A 15,141-nucleotide genomic window follows, 5' to 3' on the forward strand; every position below is an offset into this window, starting at 1 on the left:
TAGGGAGTAATGAAAGTGTTGTGAAAGTCACCAGAGGGAATGGGTGCATAACAGTTCCAAGGCAGTTCATCTGCTCCACCGTAGGTTTCCAGCACATTAATCCCATATTAATTTTGGGAACCTCATTCAAAAGTGTAGGTAGAAGGGAGGGCCCAACTACTTTTCTGTGCATGCAATTCAATGAATCGAGTCTACTATTTCTGTTGACAAATAGGTGTGCCTTCCAACGTCTTTTGCAAATACAATCCCTGTCCTGCGTAGGCAGGTGTGTTTATCCTAGGGTAAAACTGCTCTTGGCTGCTCTGCAGAGCTCCCTAGACATTCCCTGTGTGACTCAAGTGTCCAAAAAGGAAAAAAGAACACATGACTCTTGCTTCACTTTCAAAAATGGAGGTTTTTGGGGGGGGGGGTCAGAGTGATACTAATAAAGTGGGTAGGGCAATTGCTTTGAACATGATCCTGGCTGATCAGGTTCAATTTCTGTCATCCCATATTGTCTCCTGAGCATTGTCAAGAGTTTTTCCTTTTTTTTTTTTTTTTTTTTTGAGCCACACCCAGCGGTGCTCAGGGGTTACTCCTGATTCTGTGCTCAGAAACCACTCTTGGCAAGCTCAGGGACTCTACGGGATGCCAGGGATTGAGCCCAGGTCCGTCCAGGGTTGGCTGTGTGCAAGGTAAACATCCTACTGCTGGGATATCACTTTGGCCCCAGGAATTATTTCTGAGTACAGAGCCAGGAGTAAACCCTGAGCATTACTGGGTATGGTACCCCGACCTCTCAAAATTAAGGCTGTTGGGGGTGGAGCAATAGTACAGTGAGTTGAGTGCTTAATTTGCATGCTACCAACTTGGGTTCTATTTCTGGCACCCCCCTTGGGCTTCCCAATGCACCACCAGGAGTAGTTCTAAGAACAGAGTTAGGAGTAAGCCCTGAGCACTTCCAGAGCTAAAAGCAAAAAAAAGTAATTTGTGAAAGTCCAGTGTTCTAGATTTTCCAGTGTATGGAGTGTGTGTGTTTCTGTGTGTGACAATCTAGAAACCTGGGGATCACTTTACTCCTTTTGTCTAGGGTTGTATGTGCAACCTTGCCTTTGGAAGGCCAAAGTTTCTTTTTTGTTTGTTTGTTTGTTTTTTGTTTTTGGGTCACATCACATCCTGGCTTTGTGCTCAGAAATCGCTCCTGGCAGGCTCCGGGAACCATATGGGATGCCGGGATTCGAACCACCATCCTTCTGCACGCAAGGCAAACATCTTACCTCCATGCTACCTCTCCTGCCCCAGGCCAGTTTCTTTGGCTCCTTTTCTCCCCCGTCCCTCCCCCTCTCTTCCCTCCCTCCCTGTCCCAGTCCCTCCCCTTTCTCCTCAGGCCATTCTCCTCCCTCCTTTCTCCCCTCTTCCTCCTCACTCCCTCCCCTCCTCCTGTCTTCTCTTCCCTCTCTGACCTAGTCCCTCCCCTTTCTCCTCAGGCCATTCTTTCTCCCACCCTCCTCACCCTGCAGGGCCACAATTGGAGTAAACTGTTACCTGCAGACCTTTTTGGGAAGTCTGCTTTGACAATTCCAAGTCAGAGAGCAGACATTCTCAGGGCCACAGCGAGTTCTTATCGCTCCAGAGGAGGGAGCAGGGGAGACGCTTCGTTCTGATGGAGGCACTAGGGCAGAGGGAGAAATCCCAGGTGGTAAGCGAAGCCTGGACTACTGCTGAGTCTCAGGTTGAGGGGAGCCTCTTGGGGCAGGCAGGACTTTGCTCTTGGCAGTCACAATGTTCCCTAAGACTGGGCCCCTTCTGCCGGCAGGGATTGGGGTTGGTGGCTGAGAACCTTGCCCTTCGTGGCTGACTCTTGAACTCATTCTGCTTCTTGGAGAGCCACTGTGGAGTACAGCTTTGGTAGAGTTGGATTCCACAAACCTTTGCTCTCAAAAGCCTGGCAGTGTCTCACTAGGGCAACAATTGTGCTATTAGGTAATCTCACACCTGCAAGGTTACAGATACCTTCTGTATCTGCCATTTTGTTTATTTGTTTATTTGTTTTTTTTCCTTTCCCTTTCCTCCCCTCAACTGTGGGTGGGAGGAAGCCAAAGTACCTTGTTTTTCTTTTCTCTCCTTAAATTGAAGGCTCTACTTGATTTTTTTTTGGGGGGGGGGGCACACCAAGCCCTACTCAGGGGTTGCTCCTGGCTCTGCACTCAGAAATCACTCCTGGCAGGCTTGGGTGACTATATGGGATGCTGGGGAATCGATGCCAGGGTCTATCCTGGGTCAGCAGCATGCAAGGCAAACGCCCTACCGCTGTGCTATACTATTGTTCCGGCCCCCATGGAAAGTTCTACTTGAAATCCAGGGGTCAAAAAAATATTTTCTTGTTACTGTTTGTCCTCTGAACTCCACCACTAAAATAAATTAATGGGGTCCCTAAATGAGTTTTCAGCTGCCCCAACAAAGCGCTGCTAGTAACTGAGATTTAGACCTGATAAACTTTTTAGTTATGTTCTTGGTTTGTTTGTTCTTGACTTTGGGCCATACACAGTAACGCTCAAGGATTACTTCTGCCTCTGTGCTCAAGAATTATTCCTGGCAGGCTTGGGGAACCATATGGGATGCTGAGGATCGAATCTGGGTTGACCGTGTATGATGGAGATATCCAACCCTTTGTACTCCGCTCTGGCTACACTGATAACAACTTGTGATGGGGCTCACTTTGCTCTCTGGATTTGTAAATCTTGGGTTTGGCCTCCATTCTGAGTTACTCCTGGCAGTCAATTTAGAAGAACGCAAATGCTTATAAGGCGCCAGTGTAGTCAGTCTCTTTTCAGTCCAGAGCTGGACCCTAAAGAGTAGCCTGAGCTGTGATTTTGTAAATGCTAAGTGGGAAACCGAAAGGGGAAGCTGGTGATGAACTTGAGCTAGTCACTTTACCTCGCTAGGGGTGCTTCTGTGTTCTCCCCAGGATTGTGCTGTTTAGTGACTTTGTTTAGAATAAATTATCTCCTACAGAGCTCCCATGGCCCCTAGTCATAATCAGTGTTCCCAGGTTTGCTGCTGTTATCCTAATCAAATCTTGAAAAGGCGTCTTGAGGGCGAGGTGTGGGAGGAGAATTGGAAGAAATGATTTCAGCAAGGTGAAGTTCCAGAGAGTCCTGGCCAATGTTTAGATCTGCCTGCCAAAGTCCCTTGGCTGCAGGAAGCCTTGGTTGGCTACTTTAGTTTTCTGGGTTCTCTTCCTGACTTAACTGCTCCACGCTTTGTTGGGGAGTCAGCTGGGCTTATTCTCCAGGACCCTTTGTTCCCACGAGTTAAAGGGGCTACTCTGGCATCTCTGGAGGAGACTCAATAGGTCCATGGCGCTGTTGGATTCTGAGGGTCTGGTGCTTCCAAACAGAAAACAAAGGAAAGAAAACAAGGCACGAGGCATAGCCGGCCTGCAGGCAATGTTTTTAGGCGGAAAGCATGACTTTTAACACCGGTGGAGTCGCCTCTTAAGCTTCTCCTTCCGTTTGGTTCCTGCTGGGGAAATCCAGCCAGAAGAGGCCTTCCTGCCCTCTGCCTGCTAGGACCAGAGGACGGTCCCTGGAGCGCCCTCCACTGCCTACCTGCTCAATGACACCCAAAGGGCTGCTTCTAAGCTCTGTGGGCCCAAAGGGCAGTCCTGTCTCAGAATTGTCTGGGAAATGATTAACTTGTTTCCTTTGATCCTTCTACCTTGTTGGGGGGCAGTGAAGAGGCAAGGGTGGAGAGTGCATTCTCTTATGTTCCAAACGGCTAAGGTAAACAGAGAAAGAGAAATTCTCTAGAAAGCTGAAGCATTCTAATAGCCCTGGCTGTATGGCGAGAAGTGTGGGTCGGAGGTGTTAGCACACACACATGCATGGTGTGTGTGTGTGTGTGTGTGTGTGTGTGTGTGTGTGTGTGTTTGTGTGTGTGTTTGCGCCCGTGTATCTGTTCCATAGCAATAGTGTCGTGCATATGGATAAGAATTATAGCCCCTTCTTCTAACCTCTTGTTTGTTTTGTTTTCAGGCCTGAATTTCCTGCTGCTCTTCCAAAAATGCTTTTCATCTTCAACTTCTTGTTCTCTCCACTTCCAACCCCAGCACTGATCTGCCTCTTGATTTGCATTGCTGCTGTCTTCTTTTGGCTCATCAACAAACCACACCCAGTCGTCCCTCTTATTGATCTGAACAACCAGTCCGTGGGGATTGAGGTAATGACCAACCCTCCACCTCTTTGCACAGACTTGATCAAACACACAGTCAGTCATTCAAGTTTGAGTGAAAGTGGCTGAGGATCTGGTGGGAAGGAAAGCCTTTGAGATGACTGATCAATGACATCAACAACCAAAGGACAATTCTGAACTTCAAGGAATTTTACACCTTGCCTTTGCATAAGAATGAAACCACAGGGGCCAGAGCGATAGCACATTGGGGAGGGTGTTTGTCTTGCAAGCATACTTGGTTTGATCTCAAGCATTCCATGTGGTCCCTGAGCCTGCCAGGAGTAATTTCTGAGCACAGAGTAAGGAGTAACCCTGAGTACCATCGGGTGTGACCCCCAAGCAAACAAACAAACAAACAAAAGGATAAAACTACAGCATAGTCTTAAAATGCCAATAATCTGGACCAGGGATCAGCAAACTCCAGCCTGCTGTCAAAGTGACATCCCTCCCCCCCATGATTAGGAATGTTGTTTACATTTTTTTTTTTTTTTTGGTTTTTGGGCCACACCCTGTGACGCTCAGGGGTTACTTCTGGCTATGCGCTCAGAAGTTGCTCCTGGCTTCTTGGGGGACCATATGGGGATCGAACTGCGGTCCGTCCTAGGCTAGCGCAGGCAAGGCAGGCACCTTACCTCCAGCGCCACCGCCCGGCCCCTGTTGTTTACATTTTTAAAACAAGTTTTAAAAAAGGAGAGTCCAAGGATGGTGACAGATCACCTATGTCCCTGAAAGCCTGAAGAATTTACAATTGGCCTTTTACCAGATATAAGTTGCTGATTTCGAGGCTGGAGCAGTAAGGCATCTGCATATGGCCCCCCAAACCAGGAGCGATTTCTGAGTGCATAGCCAGGAGTGGGGGCCGGGCGGTGGCGCTAAAGGTAAGGTGCCTGCCTTGCCTGCGCTAGCCTTGGATGGACCGCAGTTCGATCCCCCGGTGTCCCATATGGTCCCCCAAGCCAGGAGCGACTTCTGAGCACATAGCCAGGAGTAACCCCTGAGCGTCACCGGGTGTGGCCCAAAAACCAAAAAAAAAAAAAAACAAAAAAAAACAAACAAACATAGCCAGGAGTAACCACTGGGGATCATCAGGTGTGACCCAAAAACAAAACAACAAAACAAACAAAAAGTTGCCATAGATAAGAGCCAGAGCTTTGCAGATGAGAGAACATATCCACTGAGATAATCAGTGAGTGTTAAATTTACTTTCTGTTAAGGAATTTGTTTCCAGGTTTGAGTTCATATTCCTTTTTTTTTTTTTTTTTTTTGAGTCACACCCAGCTGTGCTCAGGGTTTATTCCTGACTCCTGGCCGCACTCAGGGTTTAATCCTGGCTCTGCACTCAGAAATCACTCCTGGCAGGCATGAGGGACCATAGGGGATCCCGGATTCGTACCGGGGTCTGTCCTATCTTGGCCGCATGCAAGGCAAGGCATATGCCCTACCACTGTGCTATTTCTCCAGCCCTCATATTTATTCTTAAATGGGCAGATGTTGAATGGGGCTTCCCCCCTTCAAACCTCCAACTTTCTGCAAATCAACTTTGTACATCTGAGCAAAGAATATATTCATAGAATATCCTCTTTTTTCTTTCTTTTTCTATTTTATTTTGGGGTCACACCCAGCGGTGCTCAGGAGTTATTCCTGGCTCTGTGCTCAGAAATCACTGCTGGCAGGCTCGTAGGACCTTATAGGATGCTGGGTATTGACCGGGTCCATCCAGGGTTGGCAGCATGCAAAACTAACGTCCTACCACTGCTATTGCTCCTGCCCCATCTTTTAGTTTTCTTCTTCTTTTATTTTTGTTTGTTTGGGGGCCATGCCTGGCAGTTCTCAAGAGTTAGTCCTGGCTTTGCATCACTATTCCTGGCAAACGTAGGGCACCAAATGGGATGCCTAGGATTGGAATTTGGTGGGCTGTGTGCAAAGAAAATGCCCTCCACTCTGTTATGGCTACAACCTAATTTCTTTCTTTCTTTCTTTCTTTCTTTCTTTTCTTTCTTTCTTTCTTTCTTTCTTTCTTTCTTTCTTTCTTTCTTTCTTTCTTTCTTTCTTTCTTTCTTTCTTTCTTTCTTTCTTTCTTCCTTCCTTCCTTCCTTCCTTCCTTCCTTCCTTCCTTCCTTCCTTCCTTCCTTCCTTCCTTCCTTCCTTCCTTCCTTCCTTCCTTCCTTCTTCCTTCCTTCCTTCCTTCCTTCCTTCCTTCCTTCCTTCCTTCCTTCCTTCCTTCCTTCCTTCCTTCTTTCTTTCTTTCTTCTTCTTTTCTTTTCTTTTTTTTTTTTTGGCCACACCCGGCATTGCTCAGGGGTTACTCCTGGCTGTCTGCTCAGAAATAGCTCCTGGCAGGCACGAGGGACCATATGGGACACTGGGATTCGAACCAACTACCTTTGGTCCTGGATCAGCTGCTTGCAAGGCAAACGCCTCTGTGCTATCTCTCCGCCCCCCCCCTTTTTTTTTTAAATCTTCAAACGTTTTCACACACTCAGGGGTTACTCCTGGCTATGAGCTCAGAAGTCGCTTCTGGCTTGGGGGACCATATGGGACTCCAAGGGATTGAACCGAGGTCCATGCTAGGCTATCGCTGCCAAGGTAGACACCTTACCTCTAGCGCCACCACGCCCGGCCCTAGTTTCTAATTTTTTTGTTGGGGAATCTTCATTTTTTTTTTCCATTTTTTGGGGGGTCACACCTGGTGACGCTCAGGGGTTACTCCTGGCTATGCGCTCAGAAATCACTCCTGGCTTTGGGAATCATATGAGACCCTGGGGGATTGAACCTCGGTCTGTTCTAAGTTAGTGCGTCAGGGCAAAATGCCTTACTGCTTGCGCCACCACTCTGTCCTTGTTGGGGAATCTTTTTATGCTCATTTTTTCCTGTTTTTAAAGATTCTTCTATTATTTATTTTTAGTCTCTAATTTTACATTTATCAAACTACAATCAAGATCAATGGGACTTTTAAAAATGCAACTGCAATATAAATTCTGTATTTTCCAGCATATAAGACGACTTTTTTTTTTTTTTTTCGGGCCACACCCGTTAGATGCTCAGGGGTTACTCCTGGCTACGCGCTCAGAAATTGCCCCTGGCTTGGGGGGACCATATGGGACGCCGGGGGATCGAACCGTGGTCCTTTCCTTGGCTAGCGCTTGCAAGGCAGACACCTTACCTCTAGCGCCACCTCGCCGGTCCCATAAGACGACTTTTTTTTTTCTTTTTTTTTTTTTTTTTTTTGGTTTTTGGGCCACACCCGGCGGTGCTCAGGGGTTACTCCTGGCTGTCTGCTCAGAAATAGCTCCTGGCAGGCACGGGGGACCATATGGGACACCGGGATTCGAACCAACCACCTTTGGTCCTGGATCGGCTGCCTGCAAGGCAAACACCGCTGTGCTATCTCTCCGGGCCCATAAGACGACTTTTTAACCCATGAAACATTTCTTAAAAGTTGAGGGTTGTGGGGCCGGAGAGATAGCATGGAGGTAAGGCGTTTGCCTTTCATGCAGGAGGTCATCGGTTCGAATCCCGGCGCCCCATATGGTCCCCCGTGTCTGCCCGGAGCAATTTCTGAGCCAGGAGCCAGGAATAACCCCTGAGTACTGCCGGGTGTGACCCAAAAACCACACACACACTAAAAAAAAAAAAAAAGTTGAGGGTTGTCGGGGCCGGGCGGTGGCGCTAGAGGTAAGGTGCCTGTCTTGCCTGCGCTAGCCTAGGACGGACCGTGGTTCGATCCCCCAGAGTCCCATATAGTCCCCCAAGCCAGGAGCAACTTCTGAACGAATAGCCAGGAGTAACCCCTGAGTGTCACCGGGTGTGGCCCAAAAACAAAACAAAACAAAAAGTTGAGGGTTGTCTTATACGGCGGTATATGGCATGCTGACATTTACTCCAGCTTCAGGGACCAGTGATTTGCCCCCTTATCGCCGCATCCCATGCAGCTGCCAGGCGTCATCACTCAGCTCTCTGCTTCTCCTGATTAGTCTTTCAGGGCATACAGAGGAGCTGAGTTACTGAGCGCTGCGTCCCATCCAGCCACAGGGTGTCATCGCTGGTATGTGGCTTTCTGTTCAGCTTTTATGGGACACAGAGGAGGCACTGTGTCTACCTTAAGCTGTCCTATTAATCACTGCACCCAGCCAGATGCTCTTAGAAGAACCCCCTCTCCCTGCTCTCAATGTAGATCACAATTAAAAAATCACAGTCACTCACTACTAATGACAAATGTAAAATGATTGCTAGCACTCCAAAGTCTATATACTGTTAACCTTTGAGAGTTCTACTCTCTCTCTCTCTCTCTCTCTCTCTCTCTCTCTCTCTCTCTCTCTCTCTCTCTCTCTCTCTTGTAATTTCCATTTAGTGTGCATTAAAAGAGAGGTAATCTTATATGGCAAATAGCCCAAACCCTATATTTTAACAGGAAAAGTAGGGGGGTCATCTTATATGCCCAGTCATCTTATATGCCCAGTCATCTTGTATGCTGGAAAATATAGTACTCTGCAATGATATTTGTCACCAACAAAATGTAAATCCTTTTTTTTTTTGGTCTTTGGGCCACACCTGGCAGTGCTCAGGGGTTACTCCTGGCTCTATGCTCAGAAATTGCTCCTGGAAGGCTTGGGGGACATATGATATGCCAGGATTTGAATCACCATCCTTCTGCATGCAAAGCAAATACCCTACCTCCATGCTATCTCTCCAGCCTCAAAATGTAAACTTTTATATGAGTTTTTTGCTACATTTAATCATATGAGTCCAGATAGCCATAACAGTACTATATAAGACCTTTGGGTTCTTTCTTTTTCTCTCTTTGATGTTTAGGCTACACCCTGCAATGTTCAGGGACTATTCCTTGCTCTATGCTCAGAAATTGCTCTTAGCAGGCTCAGGGAACCATGTGGGATCTTGGGGATCGAACCCTGGTTGGTCTCATGCAAGGCAAATGCCTTACCCAATGTGCTATCGCTCCAGATTCCCTTTGGGCTTTTTAATCCAGAAAGTAGTTTCTGATAATATTCAGAGGAGAGGAAAACAAAATCTTAAATTATCTAAATTTTTTTGAAGGTCAGGCATTCCTTTCCTTCCATAACATTAATCTTAGTTCAGATAGTTTTACTTTGAGGCAAAATTTTCTCCATAAAAGATTATTTCATACTTTTACTTAGATATAAAACTTACATGTTGGGGCTGGAGCAGTGACACAGCGGGAAGGCATCTCCCTTGTGTGCACTAGCCTAGGACAGATCTTGGTTCGATATATGGTCCCCTGGACCAGGAGTGATTTCTAAGCACAGAGCCAGGAGTAACCTCTGAGCATCACCGGGTGTGGCCCGAAAACCAAAAATAAATAAATAAATAAAATAAAAAACTTACATGTTAAACTTACATTTTTTTTTCTGTTTTGTTTCTCTCATGTTTTGGTTTGTTTTGGGGTCACTCCTGTCAGAAGTGCCTAGGGTTACTTTCTAGCTCTGGGTCACTCATGGCAGCACCAGGGAATGAATTTGGGTCTTCTACCTGCAAATCAAGTGTTTCAGAGACTGAAAACATACTAATAAGGTTAAAGGTTAAAGCATTTGCCTTACATGTGTTCAAATCTGTTTTGATCCCTGACACTGCATATGGTTCCCCAAGCACTGTCAAGACTAAGCCCCGAGTACCACTGGGTGTGACCCCAAACAACAAACCTAACAAAGCATGCATTCAAAACTGTTGCGCTCTCTCTCCAGCCCAGTATCTTATTTTCTTTATATTAGAGTTATTCTTGTCATTTCTTTAAATTCTATTTGATGGCGGGGTGGGGGTGGGGTGGGGGTTGGAGCTACGGCTACACAGGCCGTGCTCAGGAGTTACTCCTGGCTCTGCACTCAGAAATTAACTCCTGGCAGATTCAGGGGACCATATGGGATACCAGGGATCGAACCTGGGTCTGTCCTGGGTCGGCTGTATGCAAGGCAAACACCCTATTGTTGTGCTATTATTCTGGCCCTAAATTCTTATTTTAACTTATTTTAACCGCCATTGTTTATAAAACTGTTAACAATAGGGTCTTGTGCATAAAACCTTCAGTACCACACTTTCCAACAATGTCCCTTCCCTCCACCTTGTCCCAGTATGTCCACCTACATCCTAGTCTACCTCCTCCACCCCTCCCTACAAGGAAGTGGTAAGCTTCCTTTTAAAGAGCAACTCTTGTTTCTTTTTCTTATTTCTCATTGCCCTTAAAACAGGCATTGGCAGGTAAATTCTGGAAGGGCCAAAGCTTAAGGTTTGCAAGCCTCACAGCTATGCAGCCCTGCTATTATACCAGAAAAGTACCAGATAATATATAAATGAATGGTTTTTGGCATATTCACATAAACCTTTATTTATAAAAGTAATGAATATAGCCTACTGATTTCTGCTGTAAGTTCTCACAGCTAAGAATTTTCCCTTCTGCTATGACACTGTTCAGGCAAGCAAATCTGACATTCTACTTCTGACATCTCTGAGGTTCAGTCTACCTCAATGACTTTTGTTTTGTTTTTGGGCCACACCCACCAGCGCTCAAGGATTATTCCTGATTCTGTGATCAGAAATCACTCCTGGGGGGCCAGAGAGATAGCATCCCCAACATCCCATATGGTCCCTGAGCCTGCCAGGATCTGAACTTGGAGTGCCAGCTGACATACCTAGATCTTCCTACCTATTTCCTCTTCCTCATCTGCCCTGTTCACAGAAGCTGCAATGCTTCCTTGCTTTATTTGAGCTGTATCTTTACTCCCCCACCCCCACTTTCATACTTTCATCCCTACAAGGACAATTCTTTGGGAATATGCTTCTATATAACACAGAATGAATTTGTTTCTTATAATATTTTTATTTTATTTTTATGAATTTTCTAGGTATTAGTATAACAGTATATTTTGTGTTTTCCTTCTCCCCTCATCTTCACCCTTAAGAATGCTAGTTAGGGGCCGGAGAGATAGCACAGCTGTAGGGTGTATGCCTTGCATGCAGAAGGATGGTGGCTCGAATCCTGGCATCCCATATGGTCCCCCCGAGCCTGCCAGGAGCAATTTCTGAGTGTAGAGCCATGAGTAGCCCCTGAGCGCTGCCTGGTGTGACCCAAAAACCAAAGAAAAAAGAAAAAAATAGAATGCTAGTTAATGAGGGGTGTCCATGGGCAGTAAAATTACTATACATGATTTTTAACTCAGTGTGCATGTGGATTGTGTTTGGAATATAAAACACGATTTTTGGGGGTCTGGAGTGATAGCACAAAAGTAGTGCATTTGCCTTTTACACGACTGAGTTGGATTTGATCCTCATCATCCCATTAGGGTTCCCTATATACTTGCCAGGAGTAATTTTTGAGCAAGAGCCAGGAGTAACTTCTGAGTGCTACCAGGTATGCTCCCTTCCCCCAAAAATGATTTTGGGGTTAAAACTGAAGAAGCCATCTCTAGACCTCACTGATAGCGATGGCTTATTCCTATGACCTATGACTTATTCCTATGACTTACCAGTGAAGAGTCATCTTGTTGACTAGTTTTTGAATGACTTCAATGATCAATTGTGAAGGGGTCATTTTCTGACCTCGTTGATTACCTTGTGAAGAATTCATCCTGTGACCTCATTAGCATTTATGTTCTCTTCAATTCAGAAGGGTGGCGAGAGACTGGTGCTTGGTCTAAAAGTGTGTCTTCTGTTTTAGGGAGGAGCACGGAAGAATGCTCGCCAGAAGGACAATGACCTGATACGCCACTACTTCTCAGATGCCAGGACAGCATATGAAATCTTCCAGAGAGGACTTGTTGTATCTGGTAAGCCTAGCCTTCCACAACCTTGCCTGCCAAAAAGATGATTGTGGGCTATTATTCAGGTTCTTATTATTTATGTCAGGGTGGAAGGAAGTGGGCAGTAGTGAATGGATTGTGTTGAAACACTTTTTGCATGAAACACAATCATTAATTATATTGTAATTTACAGAGACTATTAAAAATGCCTTTTTTCATTTGGAAGAAAAGCAGTTCTTCCATGTCTAACCTTTTTTTGTTGTTTTGTTTTTAGGCCACACCCAGCAGTACTCAGGGTTTACTCCAGCTCTGAGCTCAAAAATCACTCATGCCAGGTTTTGGGGATCATATGGGATGCTGGGAATCGAACCTGGGTCCATCCCCAGTTGGCCACGTGCAAGGCAAATGCCTTATCACTGTGTTATCACCCCAGTCCCTCCATGCCTAGCCTTGAACCACACACAAACCACTCTGCTGTTATCAATCTGTTCTTCACTTAGCACAAGAATGCCCTGCCAACGTGTCAAAGCTGATAATGATATATGTGAAAGCTGTTTATTAACTCATTCATATGCTATTTGTTTAAGAACAATATGATTTTATAAGTATCTTTCCCTGCATTTACAGATACAGAATTTGAGCCAGAATTAGTATTTTCATTCCTGACTTACAATGGTTATCCTAGATCCCACTATGGCACTACTTGCCCACCGGGCTACTCTTACTGCCACAGAAGGGATTATCTTTCTTAATTTCTTAGGAACACCACCAACATGGACTTTGGTAGGTTCACTTGGGATGTATCCAGACTTTAACAGAATGCACATTGCTAGGTGCTCTAATTTCCTTCTTTTAAAAGTCAATTGACTTACAGCTCATACATCCTTTTACTCTGTCCTAACATTGAGTACCCATGAGACATTTTATCTCTTCTTTTCCTTCTGCCTCATGGTGATTATGACTATTAGCCCACAGCTGCTAACTATGCCATATATAATGGCACATATATGACTGACTATTTATTTATTTATTTATTTTTACTTTATCCTTTCTAACTCCTGGGAATTAAGGTTTAAAAACCTTAATCATTTTGTTAAAAGAGGTAACAAGAGACAGAAAGTTTTAAGAATATCTAGAATTATTGGGGCCGGAGAGATAGCATGGAGGTAGTGTGTTTGCCTTACATGCAGAAGGACTTTGGTTCGAATCCCGGCATCCCATATGGTCCCCCCAAGCCTGCCAGGAGCGATTTCTGAGCATAGAGCCAGGAGTAACCCCTGAGCGCTGCCGGGTGTGACCCAAAAACAAAAACAAAAAAAGAATATCCAGAATTAAAAAGTGACAGAATAAAAAGTGTGACAGCTGATACTAAAATCTGAATCTGTTTGTCTGACCACATTGCTCTATTTTATTTTATTATTATTTATTATTATTATTATTTTTTTTTTTTTGGTTTTTGGGCCACACCCAGCGATGCTCAGGGGTTACTCCTGGCTGTCTGCTCAGAAATAGCTCCTGGCAGGCACGGGGGACCATATGGGACACCGGGATTCGAACCAACCACCTTTCGTCCTGGATTGACTGCTTGCAAGGCAAACACTGCTGTGCTGTCTCTCCGGGAACATTGCTCTATTTTACGTCTGCTCTTAAGATGTTTCTTCAGGCAATAACATATTTATTGCAAAGATTATTTCTATCTGAGGTTCTAAAGGGGATATAGTAGGTATTTCTGACACCAGGATTAGCATTTTTTTAGATGTCCATGCAAATAATAAACAAATCAACCAACCATTTTCTTTACTTATTTGGCTTTTTTTTTTTTTTTAATTTTTCGGCCACAGTGACCCTCAGGGGTTACTCCTGGCTATGTGATCAGAAATCGCTCCTGGCGATTCCCTGGATCCATCCAACCGAGGCTAGCACACTTAAGGCAGATGCCTTCCGGTTTGTGCTACTGCTCCTCCTGCCCTACTTATTTGGCAATTTTTTTTGTATGCTTGTTTGTTTGTTTTTGGGCTTGTGCTATTGCTCCTCCGGCCCCTACTTATTTAGCAGTTTTTTGTTTGTTTGTTTGTTTTTGGGTCATTCAGGGATTACTCCTAACTCTGTGCTCAGAAATCACTCCTGGCACGCTTGGGGGGCCATATGGGATGCCTGTATTCAAACCCAGGTCCTTCCTGTGTTGGCCGTGTGCAAGGCAAACGCCTTACCACTGTGCTATTGCTCCGGCCCCTTATACGTACAATATAATATATTTTTATTTTAAGATTTTAGGGTTTTTGTTTGTTTGTTTTCTGGGTCACCCCCGCAGCGCTCAGGGGTTACTACTGGCTCCATGCTCAGAAATCGCTCCTGGCAGGTTCAGGGGACCATATGGGATGCTGGGATTCAAACCACCGTCTTTCTGCATGAAAAGCAAACGCCTTGTTCGTATATATTTCATCTAGAGATGAGTCATTTAGCACATGGTATATGGAAAATAAGATACTTCATTTAGATTTAAAACTAAAGAAAGTTAAATGGCTTCTCATATAAGTAGGCATGTGAAATCATAGACAACATTGCTAGTCCCAACTGGGAATAAACATAAACATAGATACTTTGTATTTTTATTGACTTACCATTGTTTACAATATTGAATTTCAGAGGTCTGTATGTATGTAATTGTTGCCATTCCAACAACCAAAATTCAGTGCCATACCAACCATAAAAAGATGTCTCTGTAGAGAGATAGCACAGCAGTAGTGTGTTTTCCTTGCACACAGCCGAACAGACCATGGTTCATACCCCAGCAATCCCATATAGTACCCAAGCCTGCCAGGGGCGAATTCTCTTTTGTTGTTTGACTTTTGTTGCCAGGGGAGATTTCTGAGCACAGAGCCAGAATTAACCCCTGAGCTGCAGGGTGTGACACAAAAACAAAAACAAAAGATGCTTCTTTTCATTTCTTCCCATTTCTTTTTCTTTTTCTTTTCTTTCTTTTTTTTTTTTTGATTAGTTTGTTTTGGTTTTAGTTGGGGCCACACCCAACAGCAGTCAGGGGATTACTCCTGGTTCTGTACTCAGAGATCATTCCTGGCCCAGTTGGCCGTGTACAAGGCAAACGCCCAACCCATTGCGCTATCTCTCAGCCCACCATTTTCACTGAATCTGAGTGAGT

General features: G+C 45.1%; 1 protein-coding gene across 1 annotated transcript in view; it reads left to right on the forward strand.

Annotated features, from left to right (window-relative positions):
- The window catches only part of ACSL5 (acyl-CoA synthetase long chain family member 5), a 65,538-nt gene that overhangs the window by 25,484 nt on the left and 24,913 nt on the right, over nucleotides 1-15,141 (forward strand). The window contains exons 2-3 of the mRNA XM_049764446.1: nucleotides 4,017-4,200; nucleotides 11,900-12,008. Coding sequence (XP_049620403.1) covers nucleotides 4,045-4,200; nucleotides 11,900-12,008 — 265 coding nt within the window. The 5' untranslated portion in view covers nucleotides 4,017-4,044. The remainder of the gene's footprint in view (nucleotides 1-4,016; nucleotides 4,201-11,899; nucleotides 12,009-15,141) is intronic.

Source organism: Suncus etruscus, chromosome 17 (genome assembly GCF_024139225.1).
Source record: "Suncus etruscus isolate mSunEtr1 chromosome 17, mSunEtr1.pri.cur, whole genome shotgun sequence".
In the NCBI taxonomy this organism is placed as follows: Eukaryota; Metazoa; Chordata; class Mammalia; order Eulipotyphla; family Soricidae; genus Suncus; species Suncus etruscus.